The sequence below is a fragment of the Ursus arctos genome, unplaced genomic scaffold (genome assembly GCF_023065955.2).
Source record: "Ursus arctos isolate Adak ecotype North America unplaced genomic scaffold, UrsArc2.0 scaffold_5, whole genome shotgun sequence".
Lineage (NCBI taxonomy): Eukaryota > Metazoa > Chordata > Mammalia > Carnivora > Ursidae > Ursus > Ursus arctos.
The window spans coordinates 66,181,087-66,200,901 of NW_026623067.1; the positions used below are offsets into that span (position 1 = coordinate 66,181,087).

At 37.7% G+C, this 19,815-nt stretch overlaps 1 protein-coding gene across 7 annotated transcripts in view; it reads left to right on the forward strand.

Moving 5' to 3' along the window:
• VCAN (versican) overlaps positions 1-19,815 on the forward strand; it is a 154,058-nt gene that overhangs the window by 50,384 nt on the left and 83,859 nt on the right. For 3 of the 7 annotated variants that reach the window (XM_044384055.3, XM_026498668.4, XM_026498665.4), the window contains 4 exons: positions 8,521-8,596; positions 13,767-14,144; positions 17,497-17,671; positions 17,757-17,884. In XM_044384055.3, the coding sequence (XP_044239990.2) occupies positions 8,521-8,596; positions 13,767-14,144; positions 17,497-17,671; positions 17,757-17,884 (757 nt within the window). Of the gene's footprint in view, positions 1-4,418; positions 4,456-8,520; positions 8,597-13,766; positions 14,145-17,496; positions 17,672-17,756; positions 17,885-19,815 lie in introns of those variants that run through there. The other 4 variants (XM_057307391.1, XM_057307393.1, XM_057307392.1 and 1 more) reach the window with 4 other exon arrangements.

The following is a 19,815-nucleotide window of genomic DNA, read 5'->3' on the forward strand; positions in this document are numbered from 1 at the left end:
GCCGAACCCGCGGTCGGCCCAGCCAGAACGCTGGCGCGGCGCCTCGGGTCCCCGCCCAGAGGCCAGTGGGGGCGGGGCCTTGCGCTTTCGGCCGGGGCGGGGCGGGGAGGGGAAAGGCTGGGCGGGGCTCACGGATGGAAGCTCCGCGGTCTCGCCCTCAGCGCTTAGGCGGCGGGCCGCTGCCGGAGGCTCCCGGACTTCTGTCCAGAAGGTGCTAAACACTCTTAGTAACGATTTGAAAAAAGAAAAAAAAAATTCTTGCTTCTTCGGAGTGGTAGGAGGAGTTTTTGCCTTGCAACAGGGAGAAAGTAAAGATTTACTCCAAGCAAACTTTTTTGACAGAAAAATGACACGAGTTTATTCTGTACTCCATATATTGACTTTGTAAATACATTCAAGTAAGTTTAAAGACTATTTTTAATCAATTACAGGATAATCACGTCCAGACTGTCATAAAGAGTGCGCCTAGAATGGCAAACGATTGCCATCTGACAGGACTGATGTAGTTCCAATGAGCTCAAACATTAAGGGGCTGCGGGTGTAACTCAGGTCCCTGTGGATCAGGTCCCTTAGCACGGGTCTGGCCCACAGTGGGAGCTCAGCGCACATTTATGAAATGACGGAGCTAGTAACTTGGGGGGACGTGGTGCAGTCTAGACACTGCCACTTAGAGCTACATTTTAAACTCTCCTACTTCCTCGCTTTAATTCAGAAGAACAGAGTTTTAAGGATCTCTGAGATCTCAAATTCTGATTATCTAATGGATACACTTTCCCCTTCTTTTTGACTCCTTCTAAAAGCTGTGACCTAAATTATTTTAGATACTGCTTGTCAACTGTGCCAGACCTATCATGAAAATATTCATGTGAAGTCCTGAAATAGGATGTTGTGAGTTTAATATAAAAATGGGAAGGCATCAATGAAAGCAACGACTAGTTTTCTGAGATGAAATCTGTTCCCAGTTCCAAGAATATGTAAGTTGGATATAAAAGCATATCAGGCAGAAGGTCTCAGGGATTATCTTCTAGAGCAGTCTCTCAGTAAAAAAAGGAAGATTTCACAATTGTATATGTCTGTCCAAACTAAGACAGCAAAGAGTTCCAGTGGATTCCAAAGTGATTGAGCAATTACTTCCTCCGGCAGGAAGTCCACAGTCCTTAATCTTGTGGGTGGTGGGAAGAGGGATAAGAACAAGACCATCTAAGGATTTATGTCAGAATTCAAACTTTTATTTTGTTTTTCCTAGTAGATAATTTAAAAGTTATTCCAAAATTGTTTCTGCTTTAAAACAATGAAGTTTGAAAAGAATCCCCCTAGATTTATATGTTTACAGGTGTAGGTTTCCTCTAATTTTTCTCTGTGCATGCAAACTGGAGGGGAATGTCTCTGATATTCTAAGATACCTATGTCTGCATGCTTGTAAATTCTCTTTGCAAAGGACCTAAAAAGCTAACTTAAGGCTGAATATGATTAATGTTAAAAATATAGTCTTTGTTCTCTCTTTCCTCACCTTATTATGCGTAAGTACTTTGTGGTTGATGATTGATCACTAATTGAGCATCAGAGCCTTTGAGAGCATAAAGATCCACCAAGGCTGTCTTCCAATAGTCATATAACCAAGCTTTTCTTTCCTAGTGCAGTTTAAACAGTTTTGTTGACTTTATTCATGGACAGACATCACTAGACATGGTATTTAAAATGGGACATTGCCCTATGACTGACCCAACTTCTCAAGATACATGGTTCTCTTGAGAAGAATCAGTGACTATACTATAGTAGGCGATTAATTCACCATCCACCTAGAGTAACGTTAGGACTCACAAACACTCATTGTTGGGGGTGAGTTGCTCTAGTCTGAGAAAACATGCTGATTGTCGCATAGGTCTGTACTTTACCAGAAGACACAAGGCTGGTACTCCCTCTGATTGGGAATCAGAACAAGAGGAAGGAGATGGGCGCCTGGGTGGTTCGGTCTTTTGAGCGTCTACCTTCGGCTCAGGTCATGATCTCGGGGTCCTGGGATGGAGCCCTGCATCAGGTTCTCTGATCAGTGGGGAATCTGCTTCTCCCAACTCCCTGCTTCTCTCTGCTCCCTAGAGATAAATGTCTTGGTCAAGCTCTGCTTCAGTTAGTGAGTTTTTACCTGTTTCCTCTGATAGCCTAGATTTAGTAAATTACACCCACTCCCCCTAAACCCCCCATACATAAATATACATTTATGTGTTTATATTGTATTTATATGTATTCTCCAGTGTTTGGGTTGTTTTTTGTTTGTTTGTTTTTTACTCTGCTAGGTTCTTATCATTGAATGTGCCATGGTGATTGTATTTCAGTGGTCAGTGCAAAGTAACTTTGTTGAATGTGTTTGTTATGTTTCCTGAAACTCCTCTGGATAGATCTATCAACTATAAAAGGGTATGAATGCACATCTATGTTTAAATTTACCTCATTTCTGTATCTATATATATCCTATATGTAACAATAATTTTTTATTATTAAATTACTGAGTAGCTATTACCTGTGGTATGGTAGAATGAACACTAGACTTGGAATCAAAATGCTTGATGTCAGAATCTATTAAATGCATATACAGTTATACACATTTGGTGAATACCTGTGGGAAAGCTTTGGCAAATGGAAAACTATACAAATAAGTGGTGTTATTATTATATCCATGGGACTTATATTGATCTAATTCTATAATCTCAATAAAAACACTGTTACCTAAATCACATATTTCTTACTAAATCTATAAAGCAAGTTTGATAGCATTTTGCTTTAAGAATTGTCTAGTTTCATTGAACAGGAGACAGAGTCCAGAAATACACTAAAATAGACATGGAAATTCAGTGGGAAAGAAGGATTATTCAACAGATGATTTGGGGACAACTGATTGGTCCACTCAGAATAAGAGTCAATCTTTACTTCATTTCTTCTGCTCAAATAAAGTTAAGATGACCAAATATGAGATGTAGAAAATGATATTAAAAAAATAACTAGAGGGGGGCGCCTGGGTGGCTCAGTCAGTTAAGCTTCCTACTCTTGGTTTCAGCTTAGGTCATGCATGATCTGAGGGTCATGAGATCCAGCTCCATGTGGTGCTCCATCCTGGGTGTAGAGACGGCTTAAAAGTCTCTCTCTCCCTCTCCCTCTGCCCCCCCCCACCTCCGGCTTATATACCTACTCTGTCTCTCTCCCTAAAAACTAAACTAAAATAAAAAAATAATAAATGCAATTACAAGATTTTTAAAATAATAAAATAGAAGTAGAGAAACCTGTTCTAAGCAAAAGATAAAATCCAGAAGCCATACTAGAAAAGACTTATAAGTATGATTAAATAAATTATTTGCACAAAAACAAGTAACACATTTGGAAAACATCTGCAACATATGAGAGACAAAGAGCTAATAATTTTTTGGTATAACAAGAACTTTTACGAATAAGTTAAAGACCACAACCCATCCAAAAAATATCACATGTGAAATACAGGCAGTTAGCAGAACAAATATGTTTTTAATTGTATGAGAAATTGTTCAGCCTCATTCATAATTAAAGAAATAATAACTAAAAAACAGTGACGTACTGCACTATTTTTTCATCCATCACAGCAGTAAAGATAAAGTATGATGAAGGTTGTGTCCGCAGGTTGTGGGGAAAGTGAATCTCTCACATACTACTATGGCAATATAAATAGGTTCATCTTCTCTACAAACTAATTTGGTAAGAGCTACCAGAAAATTTTTAAAAATGCATATACTCTTTGACCCAGCAGTTCTCTTCTGGACATTGTCATATAGATATTGGTACAAACGTCACCCAAGACAAATGGACAAGGATATGAAACCAGCTTTAGGGCTTATCATAGGAATTGGTGAAATAAAGGATGCTGCATTCATCTAGTGGAAAACTATACAACTGTTAAAAACAACCCAGAAAAATTGTATTTGCTGATTTGGAACATTCTCCAAAATACTTTGTATTTTAAATGAAGAAAGGAATGTACCAAACAGTATTTATAATATACATCTTACTATGTTAAAAAATGAGCATATTTTACTGAGTGTCCTGAGCAGTGAACAAAACATCAAGGACTGCTCTCCCAGAACTTATATTATGGTGGTAGAGAAAGGCAATTCCCAAATATATATATAAAATGATATGTGCCATGTGCTATGATGAAAATAGAGCATGGCAATGGGAATAGAGAATGCGGTGTTTTAGATAGGGTAATGAGGAAGGAGTTAGCCAGGCAGAGAAAAGGGCAGTACCAAGGGGCAATGACATGAGAAAGCTTAGCTTAGACCTGGTTCAGGAATCCAGTCACAGGTTAGTGATAAATTCACATGGTGCAATTACTCCTGTGAAGTAAATTTATAAGATTTCCTGCTTAAACCATGATATTTCTCTCTGCATTGCAGTGACTCTTCCTGTGAGAATGCACCCAGGAGCAATATGGTAGGCAATACTCATTATATCCACCTTGTGGTTGAGATGTCCTAGACAATTGGTTGTCTAGGGTAAGTAATTTGAAGACTAGAAGACAAAATCGCTATGTCTGTATCTTGAAGTCAGCCTTTGGTCAGAGGATCTTCCCCAAGACTAAGGGAGAATATTAAATATCTGTTTACTAGAACCTCGGCTCTCTTTCTTAAAGGCAGCCCATCCTTGGCATGACCCTTACCCTTTTTAGAGACATTTCTCATGTATAGGGGTCCTTGTTTTGTCTCTTTGTCTCCCAGGCAGTTAAACAGCTTCAGTCAGTTGTGCTTGATTGTTCGATAACTTTCTCCTCTTCTCACTGACTTCACTAGAGTGAAGGCTAAATATAGGCAGTGGCCTTCATATCTCCCAGGTCTTTCTATGCAGACAGACTTGTTATCACTAGCAGATTATGCTTACAAGACTGACACGGAAGAGGGAAGAATGGAAGTGGGGGGTTAGAGTGGTGCCAAAAAAAAGAAAGAGGTTTTAGAAAGTTTCTTATTTAGTAAGATCAAATGCAGAAGGTAAATGGTGTGCCTTAACAACCATGAACATGGACATAGCCTTAAGAAAATTAGAGAAATCTAATGAAAGCCCATAGGCTCCAAGGAAGAGGCCACAGAGATGTAGTTCTGAGGCAATTAAGATCAGTAAAAGCACTCTGAGATATTTACTAAAGAGAAAAATGGCCATTCTTTAAATCAGGTGCCTAAAGGGAGCAGGCATGGAGTAGAAATGGATGAGAAGCTGAGTGGGGCCAGTGATGACCTTGAATGCACGGAGCCAGGGTGAGAGCCTGCTCCTCGCCTAGTGCTGATGACTGGCCAGCAAGCGTGTGAACCTGGAGTTGTTTGATCTGATTTTTCAAAAGAGATCTGAGACTTGTTGTAAAAACTCCAATCTTTGAATGTTGGGAATTTATTAAAATATATTTAAGACATGACTAATCTCTCCCTTGTATTTTTAATGTACTGGCTTCCTTCCCTAGCCTTGTCTTGGGGCACTCTTAAGGCAAGTGATGAGTATACTTGTTATATAGATGAAAGACCATTTTCCTCCCTCTCTTAAAAAAAAAAAAGACACTTTTATAAGGACAAAGCATGCCACAAAGAGTTAGACTTTGAGTATTGGTGTTAGAGAGGAAATTAGGATGCAGAAGACCCATTCCTGGGTCAAGGTCACACCTTCTCTGATATTGTTTTGAGATCTAACACCAATGTCCAAATATTGACAAACATCAGATATTATCATGTCATGATGAATAGTCAACTGGGCTGGTTTAAATGTATTCCATGTTTAATTAGCCTACTTGCCCATATTCATAAGAGATTGTTGGCACTTTGCTTCAAAGCATGTTTTGGCATAGAAAGTGGAGGCAGTGGTCCTGCTTTTGGTCTGTAAACCTTCCTTAAGGGTCTACTCTGAAGCTGGCCCTGTGGAAATATTATGGGAATATTATGGGAATTAGAAAATTGAATGTGATACTATCTCTGTTCTACAGAGCCTACTGTACCATGAAAGCAGGAAGAGAACATCTGTAGAAAACCTGAATTAGTCATTTTAGTAAGAAATATTGAGTACTGAATACACTGTATATCCCTGAGCTATATTTCATGTGCATTATTTTATCAATTCTCACATTCGCTCCAACAGTTAAGTACTACTTTTCACAATTAAGAAGCTACTGAACATGAGAGAGTTAGTAATTTACCCCCAAATTTCAGAGTATTAGTAGAGGATTCAGAATTGGATTCGGGTGGAGACCAGGCTTTAAACATTATGCTTATAAAATAAAAGTTTTCTGAAAAAAGAAAAAAGATCGAGGACAATTTTTTCTCTAATGAAGATGGGAAATTATTGTTTATAAGTGTATTTATAAAAAATGTTTCTTAGATTCAGTTAATATTCATGGAATGCATTTTCTTGAATAGCTTTTTTATGATACAACCTGAAATTTCACTTTGGCAACTTTAAACTATAGAATACGTTGAATTTGAGGTCTTTGAAATACTCTCTGAAATACTGAAATATACTTCCTACTTGCTGTGATAGCTTATAAGAAATACAGAAATGTAGAAACCAAATTTTCCAGTTAGTGTTTAATAGTGTCTACTACATATCCAAGTAATTGTATGATGAATAATAAACTTAATTATCAAGGTTAATCATCAGTATCAAGGATTAGCAACTGTATGCTTCTCATTGTGAGTTGTCAAATGGCTTATAGATGGAATACAGATATATAATTTATTTGGTTTAATAGATGCTCTTTAGGATTTTGTTATAGAGAGTTTCTAAAGCTTATTTCAAGATAAATAAAATAAAAACAATTGAATAGGGAAGAATATGAAGGAAAAAAGAGTAGCTGTCATAATTATGAAATCAAACTTGAACCCAAATTGGACTTGAATTCTTATAGCATTTACTTCTTTTCAACCTAGATTTCCTAAATCATACAGAATTTATATACTTTCTATGGACAATATTAGGAATTATTTAGGATGCCATTTCAAATGTGTCAGTTACAATGCCTTCAGCTACAAGTAACAAAAATCATCCCTGATTTTCTTGGCTTTAAAAAATAAAAAAGTTTATTATTTCATATAAAAAGAAGTTCAAAGGTATAGCCTATTCTTGGCCTAATGCTTGAGAGCTTAAGCTCTAGCTGTCCTGTTTCTTTCTCAGCTTCATCCCCACAAGCTATCTTATGCACTCATGGACACAAGATGGCTACAACAGTCTGAGAAGAAATAGCCTCTTGTGTCAATGAAGAAAAACAACCATCTCTTCCTTTCTTTCTATTCTTAAGATGAATGTACTTTTCCCAGGAGCATCCCCTCCACCCTGCTGAGATCCCCTCACATCTCATTAGTTAAGACTGCCTCGTATACTCATTCCAAAACCAATCATTGGTGAAAGGAATGGGAGAAATGTGACTGACTTAGGAGAGTCAAGGTCAGTCCCTTGGGCTGGGTTTGACTCAGGCTCCTCTAAGGTGTATGGCTGTGTGAAGGAGGGTAGACAGGAGAATGGAATGGGAGTTTTGTTAGAAAGGAGAAGGAAGGATGGCTACTGGGTAGCCAACAACAATGCTTGTTACAAGAATAGTTCTAAATGTAGCTGAGAAGGGAACAACCATGGGGATCAAATGATCTGCCGTTCTTCTGAGATTGGCTCTTTGCTTTCCAGATGGTCCCCAACACTGGTACTCATCTGCCTCATAATTATAGCTTCACAGAAATTCGAGCTAGAAGGGACCATTCTGAGACCCAGACTGTTAAATGTCTTCCCCAAAGTCACACAATAAATTAATGGCAAAGCCAGGGCAGGGTTTCTTGACTCTCAGAACAGAGTGTTTTCTTTCTTTTTTCACCCTTCAGACTTAGAACTGTTGGAACTGCTTTAAAACTCATGGCAAGCACTGGTCTTTTTGTAATTAACAGCTCCTTATAATACATTTGTTTTGTTTGTTCAGCCTCCTAGAAACTAAATTGAGTCTGTGCTTTAAAAAGCCTGCTGAATTCCTTATTCCTGTTTTGATACCATGTGCGGGAACCACCACCATGTTCCTTCCCACCTCACATTTGAGATGAATCCCTTTCTTTCAACATCTCTGCCTATTGCTTCCCCATCTTCTTCTGCTCGCTCCATCTGTGACCAGCTTCCTGTTTCTAAATAGACATTGTGGTCACCCCTCCCTCTTTGTGCCAGTTCCTAGCCACTAGTTAGTTGGGCTGTGGTCTCAATTGTTCTTTCTACAGCCTACCCGGTTGTGGTTGTCCCACACATCCATATCGTTATATGTTCCCAAAGTGGGTTCTGGGATTATTTTGGTAACGACTGCATTGGGTGAGAGTCAAACTAATAATTAAAGTGTTAGGATGACTTTTCCTATTACAAGTTCTCTCTTGTTTTTACAATCTAAGAGGAGCTGCTCCTTGTACTCTTATTATGTACACTGCACAAATGGCATGTGATTTATGGCCCACCACGAACCTGAATGCTTATGATTTCCTTTGTGTTTTTCTTCATTTCTAGGACAAGATGTTGATAAATATAAAGAGCATCTTATGGCTGTTCTCTACCTTAATAGCAACCCATGCACTACATAAAGGTGAGTGTGGAAACAATTTCTTTGGTGCTTAGTGAAATAAAAATTTAAGTAGTAGGGCATAGAATGGCAATATGGGTCCATTAGAATAAAGAACTAATTTTTGATCTATTTAGTGATTTATAGTGCTGAACACTTTCAGCTAAAATATTATTTTTACTTAATAAATGGTTTTAAATAAATCCATCAAAATGAAATAATGAACAGAATGCTAAAGAAGTGAATGGATTTTCAGTAAATTCCCAGGTTACTTTCAGACTGCAAAAAGGCTCATATATGGCATTGGACATATTTTTAAAATCTGTCTTCTTCAATATACTCAAAGACCTTCCTATAAAGAAAAGAAACCCTATCAAACCCTCAGGAGCCTAGAGTTTAAGAAGAGTCAAAAAGACAAAGAGCAGGCTGACAGTCACGTTTTTACCCACACCTATATTCCTCTCCTTTCCTTTCCTTTATTCTTCTCCTATTCTCTTCTCTTCTCTTGTCGTCTCTTCTCTTCTCTTCTCTTTTCTTCTCTCTCTCTCTTCTGAAGTAACGAGGTAAGTGCACTTGTGCTGTTTTTCTCAGCTTTAAATTATATATCCACCTAATGAAGGTTCTGTAATTCCAAACTCCTGGACCGTAGTCCATGAAGAAAGATACTGCCCTGCGTTTCAGTGATCTGGTCCTGTCCAGACTCAGCTTCCTCTTCTTTCTCACACTTACTCTATGCTTCATACTCTCTGAACTAATTTGCAATTCCGTGCACAAACTTTCATGTTCCCTGGTTTTCCCATGTAATTCCTTCTGTTTGGCAGTCCCTTCTTTTGTTCTCTACAGTTCCTCTTCAGTTCATTCTTCAAGACTCAAACCTTAAGTTTCATTTCATCTGTCTATGCATCTGTCCATTCATCCATCCATTCCCCTGTCCATTCGTGTATCTAATCGCTAACAATATTGTTTGAGTACCTTCTCGATGTGCCAGGTTTACATTATAGGTGTCCAGGGATATACCAGTGGATAAGCCATTCATTGTCCTGGATTTCATTAAATTCAATCTCCTAGTTATATGATGCAGGCAATAAACAAGTAAATTAACAATCCAGGTACTTTCAGATTGAAGAATATAAAGCTGAGCGATATGATAAAGAATGTCCTGGATTGGGGGAAGGTGGGAAGACCTCTTTGAGGAAGTAACATTTATATTGAGAGATGAATGTCCAAGATGGCTGTCATAGTTTAGGCCCCAGCAACACATGAACAGCCCAGGAGCTGTCTCCTTCAGTGTTTTCAGGAAGTAAAGGGGAAGGTCACAGACAGGGAAGGATAATAGCATCCAGTGACAAGGGAGAACATGGAAGGGAAATACGGAAAATGGAATTGATTTAGATGGGTAGTAACAGAAGAGGAATAACAGAGAAAAGAGTGGGAGAACCTTGAGGGATGCTTAAAACAGAGTTTAGACTTTTTGCTTAAAACAAAGAACGAACTCACACAAGCAATGGGGAAAAAACACCCAAACACTTATGATATAGCTCCCTGATGGTTTTTAAAAATAATAATAATAATAATAATAGCTGGCAATATTGAATGATTTCTACATGTCAGGCCTTCTTCTGAGTATTTTGCATAGTTAATTTATTGAATCTTAACATTCCAATGAGACAGATGCTTCAATTCTCCCCATTTGGCAGATGCGAAAACTGTACTATCAAAAGGTTTGGAGACACAGCTAATGTAGAAGATTGTATGCAGTTTAGTTATGGAGCCTGGAGTTGAACCTGGGCAGTCAGGCTCCATAGTCCATGCTGTTAACCACTGTATTATACTTTTTGCCAAGAATCAAGTTCTTTTTACATATGTGATCATGATTAAGAGATGTAATTAGTTGGGGGCTGATTTCAGAAGAATTAAATTTTTTCAGATGAAGGGTGAAAATTCAAAACATAAGATCCACATAAAACAGATTTGCCAAGTTCATAGTGGGATACACTGTAGTAACTTGCTATGAATCAACACAAGTATTTTTATCTTAAGCTTTTCTCTCTTTATTCCTAGGCACTCAAAAGATCATTAATGAATACCTTGTTATTGGCTTTGTTTTAATGTTTTAATGCATGAAGAGCTCTGTGCTTTAACAATACCTATTATATTGATTATCTAGTGTTGACTTGGTTGTTTGGGTATTCCTCTAATATTAGTAAATGAGTCCTACGCAGTTATGAGTAAATGAATGAATAAGAGAGTAATATTTATTACCCGAGAGAGTAATAAATTCCCATATTCTCAATCTGACATTTATTTGGGCAAGGGGTGTGTGTGTTTGGGGGGGGGGGGGGGGTGTGTTTGGTCAAGTTGTGTAGATGGAATTTACGTCATTCTTCTCCGCAGAATTTAATGACAGAGAATGAAAGGTAAATGATCATTCATTATTCGAGATTTCTTCCTCACTATACTCATTTGGACCACAAACCATCTGGTGGGAACAGTGAACTTTTTGTTAACATTCATTTTTATTACTTGCATTGTTCACAATTTCAGACAAGTTCTTGCAGGTAGCATTTTTTAAAAACATGCATGGTCTATAAACATTATCCTCTGAAATACTAAATTTCTTCCTTAAAATATTTAGATTTAGTGACCTTAGTTCTTGCGACCCAGTGCATTAAGACCCAAGATTTTATACACAAAAGACTTGACCACACAGCTTCTTGCTAATCCTGTTGTTAAGACTGGATTCTACATGAATATATGTTTATATCCAACTGAAGCTTTTAATTTTCTTGTATCTATAAACATCTAGAACAATAAATAACCCTTGGGAAATTTGTCTTTTGACATCATTTTGTTCCAATATATTTTTTCATAACAGCACAACTATTGAGCAATGCTCTGAGTTTCAAAAACCACCCAACTGGATAGATTTGACTGACTCTCATATCTGCTTCTACACATCTAAAATTGTGAAAAGAATTATAATTTAGTAATAAATATTACAGAATTGAGCATCATTTATCTTAAACTCATTTTTAAGGAAATGATAAAGAATCTCATAGTTTATATCCTAATTGAGGTTGATGGTAAAGCTGTTTATTCTCCATTAAAAGAGCAATACTTTGTTTGTGGTGAAGTTGATCATCTAAATAATTCTTCAGGAAGGAAGATGGGATTTCCTAGAACATATGATAAATGTAAACTAGGAGATGTTTAGATCGTAGAATTCTCACCCCTTCCCTTCTCAGAACCCCTATTCTTGGCAAAAAAAAAAAAAAAAAAATCTTTGTGTTGTCATCATCTCCCTAATGGGGCCGAAATTAAAGGATTATGAATCAGGTAGGGAGTCTCCCGTGGACTTTATAGATTTATTTAAAAGATCATGAAATTACTGAGAGCTGTCAGTGCAGATAGCAATTAAAGAAATAGGATGGGATAGAAATAAGATGGGATAGAAATAGGATGGGTCTAGACTCTGCAAATGAACTAAAACTAATTTAGGGACGGGGAAGAACCCAACAAATACCAAATCTGAAAGATTCCTTGATTAGTTGTGAGAAGACTTGTGTTCCTGCCCAGGTCTATAATCAGCCAGCTGGGAGCTGGCATTTCACTTCCTCTCAGTGGAGCATCCTTAGTAAATGATTGGACTAGTTTCACTCTGAGGGTTAGCTTTAAGATAATTTATTTCATAAGCCAAGGATTTAATAGAATGGAATTGTTTCCTTGATACTATATTCCAAGATGATAATGATCTTAGCAACATCTTAAAGACTAACTCAGTGCAGTTAATAGTGTATTTTATTTTTATTTAATTTTGTTAAGTGCCTTAAATCCTGTTTTGGGACAAGTTATATATAGATTAGTAAGATGACAAAGAAATGCATGACAGCAGTGACCATTATACATTAGAAATATGTGAGTGTTTTCTATCAAATACTATAAATACAATACTGTATTGATTATTTTAGATTTGTTTGTATCATGTGGAAGGTTTTATAGGCCAGTCATCTTAAAGTTAAATTTCAATCTTTAATAAGAGAGTATTTTTTTCTTAAAGTTCATAGTATCTCCTTATCTTCCTGCAATTTTCAAAATGTCTTATCCCCAACTGGATCCGCAGTGCTATGTTGACAGCTATATCATTTCTGATGCAAGTCTATATTGAGATGTATGTTACCAATATCTTGACTACTAATACACACTAGGTGTTAGACACATGTCATTTTGTTAATTAAGTAATATTATTTCACTCCATCTGGAGGCTACTGTTAACTTGTTCATCATATTTTCATGAAGTAGGTTTGCTTGTGTATTGACATAATTTCTATTGTTATTGCCAACACATTTTCTAGCTAATGAGTAGGAACTGGAAGATGGGGGGAAGAGGAAAGAAAGGGGTATGGATTCCTGTAAGAATAAAAGAACATTTTTTTTTGCATGTGATAGTGTTAAATTGCAGTCCAGGTATTCTTTCTCATTAAAAGTTTAAGGGCTTAAACAGAAACACATTATGCAGATTAATACTTCAGGTTGGTTAGATGAACAGACCAAAATTTCCCCTCAGGATACAATTGAAAGCTAATGTTTCACTGCAGAGTGATTGGAACTGGATTTGTTATTATGATGAAAGCCTTTAGTTCAAACATTGAACCAAATGAGGGTCCTTCCAGTGTTAGACTTCCTCTTGCCCCAGTCTACTGAAGTACATTTTAAAAATTTTCACTTCCTCTTTGCATTTTATTTTCATTTCAAATAAGGTAATGTGGCAGTTATCTTCAATGTTTTTCCTCTCCTGACCTGTAGACATAAATTTGCCTCTCAACTGCTCTTCCTAACATTGGTCCAGTCTTTGAAATCTGCATTACTGATTCTATCTCCTTTTGCCCTTGATTGCTTGCCTTCCTATACATGCCTCATTCTATCACTTATTTTGTTCCTGTTGAACACTAAGTTACACATACTTCAAAATAAATGCCATTTTTTAATACATAAAAATGAGCATTATGAATCCCTGTCTTTGTTGTAAAACGTTATTAAAATTGTACACTATTCTTTGTATATAAAATCATTCTAATTATCTCACATATTGAAGATGTAACCAAACCAAGGTAAGGGTTTCTTATCCATTCACTTATTTAATAGACTCAGTTGAGTTTTCTAGGACTGTTAATTTGGTATTTTCTCTTTCTTCTAGTCAAAGTGGAAGAAAGCCCACCTCTTAAGGGTTCCCTCTCTGGAAAAGTCAACCTACCTTGTCATTTTTCAACCATGCCTACCTTACCACCCACTTACAACGCCTCCAGTGAATTTCTCAGAATCAAATGGTCTAAGATTGAATTGGACAAGAATGGAAAAGATCTGAAGGAGACTACCGTTCTTGTAGCCCAAAATGGGAATATCAAGATTGGTCAAGGCTATAAAGGAAGAGTGTCCGTGCCTACACATTCCGAGGTCGTGGGTGATGCCTCACTCACTGTGGTCAAACTGCGCGCCAGTGACGCTGGTCTCTACCGCTGCGACGTCATGTACGGGATTGAAGACACACAAGACACAGTGTCATTGGTGGTGGATGGTAAGGCTTTCCAAATCTGGAAGATGGTAGTGTAACATGATACCTGGTTCAAAGTAACTCTAGTTCAGGGTTTAGACAAGTGCAAGAAACAGCAGTCACTTCAACAGTTCATGCCTTTCACCAGAAATGAGCAGTTATTTTTTTAAGGTGACTTTTTGCACAGCAACTTCACTGACTTCATACGGTCAAGTGCAGTATTGTGGAAATAATGAATACCTCAAGACATGATAAATAGCTCAAGAATTATTACTTCATTATTGAGACCTATCAATGATTACTTTTTAAGACCATAAAGACTGATCTACAGTTTAATTTTTACAATATGTTTGTATGCACACACACACTACCTTTTCTCCCTTTTTCTCACTGTCTAGCATGATTATTAAAATCTTTGAGTTTGTTTTTAAGAAATATAAATTCCATCCTAACTTACATTGAAGAAATCAGGCACTTAATAAGTACCGTGGTACCTATCACAGTGCCTTAGAGAGACCAGGACTTAATAAACATTTGAATTGGATCAAAATAAAACTCAGTGAATTTTTTTAAAAAGGTAATATGTTAGCTATTATACATTAAGTCTTGCAATGAGGCATTTTCATTTTTGCCCCTTTTCAGTGGTGGTTTATATGTCATTTGAATTTAAGTTAGGAGACAAAGCAAAGAAAAATTGCTTTAATTGGGTACACACATAATACCATAGCTCTTGGAAACAGAATATTTTGGCAAGTTATTAAGCAAAATTCTAATACCAGACATGATGGAACAGATTTTTCTCCCATCCTTCCATTTCCCTATAAAATATTTACCTTTCAGAAATATATACAAAGGGCTTTATTAAAACTTTCTTGTGTAGCCAAAAGGAAATACTTTGAATTTCAGATGCAACAAATTAATTTTCTATACATCCTTTTATGTTCAGATTCTGTTACTCTCTCTTACCAGTCTGTTTTTATGTTGTCCAGGCATCCAGTAAATATCCTGAGCTCTTCATTCTTTTAACCTTTTTATTATTTATTTTAGTTAGCCTAGGACTGTTTTGCCCTACTGATATTTTTCTGTTTCTCTGTGTGTGTATGTGTTTGTATGTTTGTGTGTATTATATTTGTGTCTTGTATAAACATATAGATTATTCATAAATTATAAATATATATAGTAGTGGTAGATACACACTATGTGTAAATTTATATATATGTTTTTAAAATCCCAAAAGGAGTCTAACAACTTCTTACTGTTTTCATCATTAAAGAATTAGCAGTGGATTTGCCCCTTGCCCCTCTGAAACAATGAAAATCCTCCACTTAATCTCCTTAGCCCCATGAGGTCTTCAAATTATCCCAACAATTGCAGATACTTATACTGACTGATATTCCCTGCCCTGCTTTTAGAAGCCCCTCTGTGCCCCCTTACTGCCAGTCTTCAGTGCACACGGAAGATTTTTAATTACCGAGAGGACTATTTGATGCTTTGATCAACATAAGACTAATTTAAAACCATTCAAATTCTTACTTAAGCCTTAGAGATCATTATAAACTACCTCATACTTACCAGATAGCACGATATATACTTCCTGGCAATTTTAGAGTAGTTCTATAGAGGGCCAAATTTTCTGAAAGGCATCTGATGAATTTTTTGTTGCAATATCAGAGGTGGGAAAAATGAATGTTGATTGTCAGTGCATCTACTTGGTGACTGTGCAGATCTTTTTGTGTTGACACTTCTCAGAGGGGCTTATCTATGACATGGCTAGTCTGCCCCCCTGTAGTCATTTTATTGGCACATACCTGTCTTGGGAGAAGGAGACAATCTAAGAATGGGCATGTGGAAGAAAGTCTTAGAGCTAGAAGTCAGGCTATGGGATATAGACTGTTGTCAACCCCAGGGAATCACTAGGAATAAAAAGAGAGTGAAAGGTATCCTGGCAACCAAAGTTCATTCTGCATAACAAAAAAAGTGATCTTAGGCAATATGACCATTTTGTTTTGTTTTGTTTTGTTTAGATTGATTGATTGATTGATTTATAAAATTCCTGGCTAGGAGAGAGAGAGTGTACATGTGAGTAGGGGGAGGGACCGAGGGAGGAGAGAATTCCAAGCAGTCTTGCACGGAGCCTGGCACCAGACTCAGTCTCACCACCCTGATTCAGATCATGACCTGAGCCGAAATCAAGAGTCAGACACTTAACTGACTGAGCCACTCAGGCACCACGGCAATACGACTCTTAATAAAGTCTCATCCATAAGACCCAGTTGCCCCAATTTCTATTTTCTTTACCTTGACTCACTTTGCAGTCTTGTAGAAATGAGTCACCGTATTTACTCCAGTTAAAAATGGAGATGCTCCTGTTGAAGCCGAGGCGCGGGGAGGAGGACCAAAGCTCCACCACCACCCCCGCCCAGCTGCTCTTCCCTCAGCCCTTTGCCAATTCCTTGTGCCCTGGAGCACCCTTCAGGAACCACTAGATTATGCAACTCCTAACATACAGCAAAGTGGAATTTGAGGCAAGTACCAAGATGCCTAGCTTCAACTCAGGGGAGTCTCAGGAACTTTACTTCAGGGCCTTCTTTGAGATAAAAATCATACATTTTATCTCTCTTAGTGGAAACCCTCAGTTATGCTAGTCAGATGGTGAATATGATAAACATTGGGTAATGGTTAGTAGCCTGTCCAACATTTTTAAAGCCTTTACATAATTTGACTTTCATATCAGATAACATAAGCAATATCCGTTACACTTTATGGTGGGGGAGATTAACTCAATATATGGTTAAGGAACAAATTAGGGATTGGAACAAGCCTTCTCACTCATACATAGTCCATTGTCTTTTCCATCTTAGTACATTATTTCTGGAAGTAAATATCTCAGTGTTTTATGTTTGGAGGAAGTGGTGTTAGTGAATGTTCCACATGCTTCTATTGAGTCGGCCTCAAGTAAAATCATGAAGTTGATCCTGTGATGCCCTTAACTCTTTGTATCTCCGGCAGCACTGACTCCTTTTAGTTGTCCAGTGTTCCCATGATAGTGTGAATACTACTGTAATTAGAACAACTATCCACCACTTGGGATTTAGGGACTTAAAACTTTTTTCTTAGATTGTTTTCGTGAGAATAGAAAACTCCTGGCTAGGAAACTTGCCAGTGGAGCAGAATAGGACACCTGGGTGAACGGCATTTCTCGGACTCCTCACATCACCATAATTTTGTGTGGTGCTACACCAAGTGAAAATAAAGAATCATCATGGTGTTGTTACCACGTGAGCAACGAATGTGATGTATTGCTCCAGTAAGAAACTTTGCAAAGTATGGTGGGATATTTGAACCTGCCCGTAATTGCTTGCTGCTCTCTTGGCAGGGGTTGTGTTTCACTACAGAGCGGCAACCAGCAGGTATACTCTGAATTTTGAGGCTGCACGGAAGGCTTGTTTGGATATTGGAGCAGTCATAGCAACCCCAGAGCAGCTGTATGCTGCCTATGAAGATGGATTTGAGCAGTGTGACGCAGGCTGGCTGTCTGATCAGACCGTCAGGTGAGAGGTCTGGGGGGCCTCAAGCTGTAATTCATTAATTGGAGAGGAGGAATGAAGTGCTCTTACAGTCCTCTATTTTCCCCAGGTATCCCATCCGGGCTCCCCGAGTAGGCTGTTATGGAGACATGATGGGGAAGGAAGGAGTCAGGACCTACGGATTCCGTTCGCCTCATGAAACTTACGACGTGTACTGCTACGTGGACCACCTGGATGGTACGATGTTTACATTTCTAACGCTTCATTCAGACTAAGAAAATTGAAGACAGACTGGGAGCATGTAGGAATAGAGCAAGTTTTCATGCTTGTTTGGATTCCAAACAGCAGCATTTAGTTCAAATGACCGTATGATTGTGGTGAAATAAGCTTAAATTAAAGTGGGAAGAGAAGGAGGAGTGTGCAAATGGTTATGCAGGTTGGAAATGTCTTCAGTTAATGGCAGGTTTTCTTTCAGACATGCTGCTATTGGACTGTTTCCAATACACTTTTAGAGCCTTAAGAATAGAAAGCTGTACGGGTGGTACCTATTCTTGTGAGAACTTCAGGTAAAATCCTGTGATGACAAACCACTGTGAATCCAAGTGCTGATAAACACCCCGAAGCTCAGCTGAATAGCCGAAACTAGCCCAGGAGGGGTTCTCAGGTTATATCTTCTCCTGTTAATATTCAGAGCAGTCGTTCATTCATGGAAAAAGCCATCGGCCGTGTGCTGGGTGCTCTGCTAGCAGTTAGGGATGTGAAGCTGGGTAAGATAGGGGCCTCGCTTTCAAGATGCTTGGAGCCTGATTGATTTTGGCACTATCATCTCTCACTTGGCATGACTTAGAGGTTCTTAAAGACAAGCATGAGTTCAATAGTGGCATCCAAGGGGCACACTGCAGTTTTATTATAAGACACAAGGAACAGACGTTTCTGTGACTTTTGAAATGGAGTCTCTTCTGTATTAACAGGCAGCTTAAAATCTAAATATATAAAGGGGGGTTTTAAATTGAGTTACACTTTTAATTTTGGCTGGGTACATATAGAAAGAATAATCTCAGTTTTCTTCTGTGTAAAATAAAGATGTTAGACTAGATAATTTCCATGGTCCCTTCCAACATTAAAATTCTGTGATTCTGTGAATTGAATAAACCACCTCAGAGACCGAAAACTATAAACTAAGCAGCTTATATTTTCCTAATGCCCTGACTAAATTTGAGTAAGAATGCTGGCTTACCGGAAGGCTGCTTAAGTGTGATTCCCTAGCATCTTAACGTTCTTATTATAACTATCCTTTAAAACTGGTAAATCTATTTTCTAAATTAGAACTTCAGATACTAACAATTTCCATTTTTGTATAGGGACAAAGGGAAAATATACAAAATCCAACCTATATGTGATATATATATATTGAATTTTGAATATAAAATTTGAATGTTTTTGTATGGGCACATTAAAGTTGAAAGAGAAAGACCAAAAAATCAGTATAAATACTAATTCAAGCACTGAGTGAAATTTCTGTGAGCAGAGTAACAAGGCTTTTCATTGTTTTATAGAAGGAATTTGACAGTTCTGAAGGATACTCGGAATGTTTACAGTGACATTGTTCTGGAAATTTTTTCTTCCTTGTTTGTTGTTCTTTGGAATAATTTGCAAATCTTCGGGTACTGATCTTTCCTCTCTTGACCTGAAACTGGACTGGTGTGGTGGGGGAGGTTAGAGAGGCCTTTGTGACTGGGGATGAATGAGGGTGATCACAAGATCACTCTTGCAAAGGTCTCTCTACTGAAGTGTATGCCTCTCTTTGAAGTAAAGACCATTGGCTGAACTTTGAATTGATAAAAATTCTGTGGAAAGTTGACTATATAAAGTTATATCTGATGTTTCAATTGCCACATCAATGACAGATTATTTGAAAGTAAGCCTAAATTCCTCATAAGAGACATTTATTACTATATTCATGGGTATCATAATTACCACCTATATTTTATTGTGTTTTCCACAGCCAAGTGTGTGTGTGAGAGGCAGTAAAAAATAGAGATATTGATGCAGTCAGAATGCATGTGATGGAACACATACTCAGTTATGAACTGAGGTGCGATAACGTTAGATCAGAAGCCAAATTATTCCAGATGGCCTAATAAAAAAGTCAATTAAGTATAAAATGA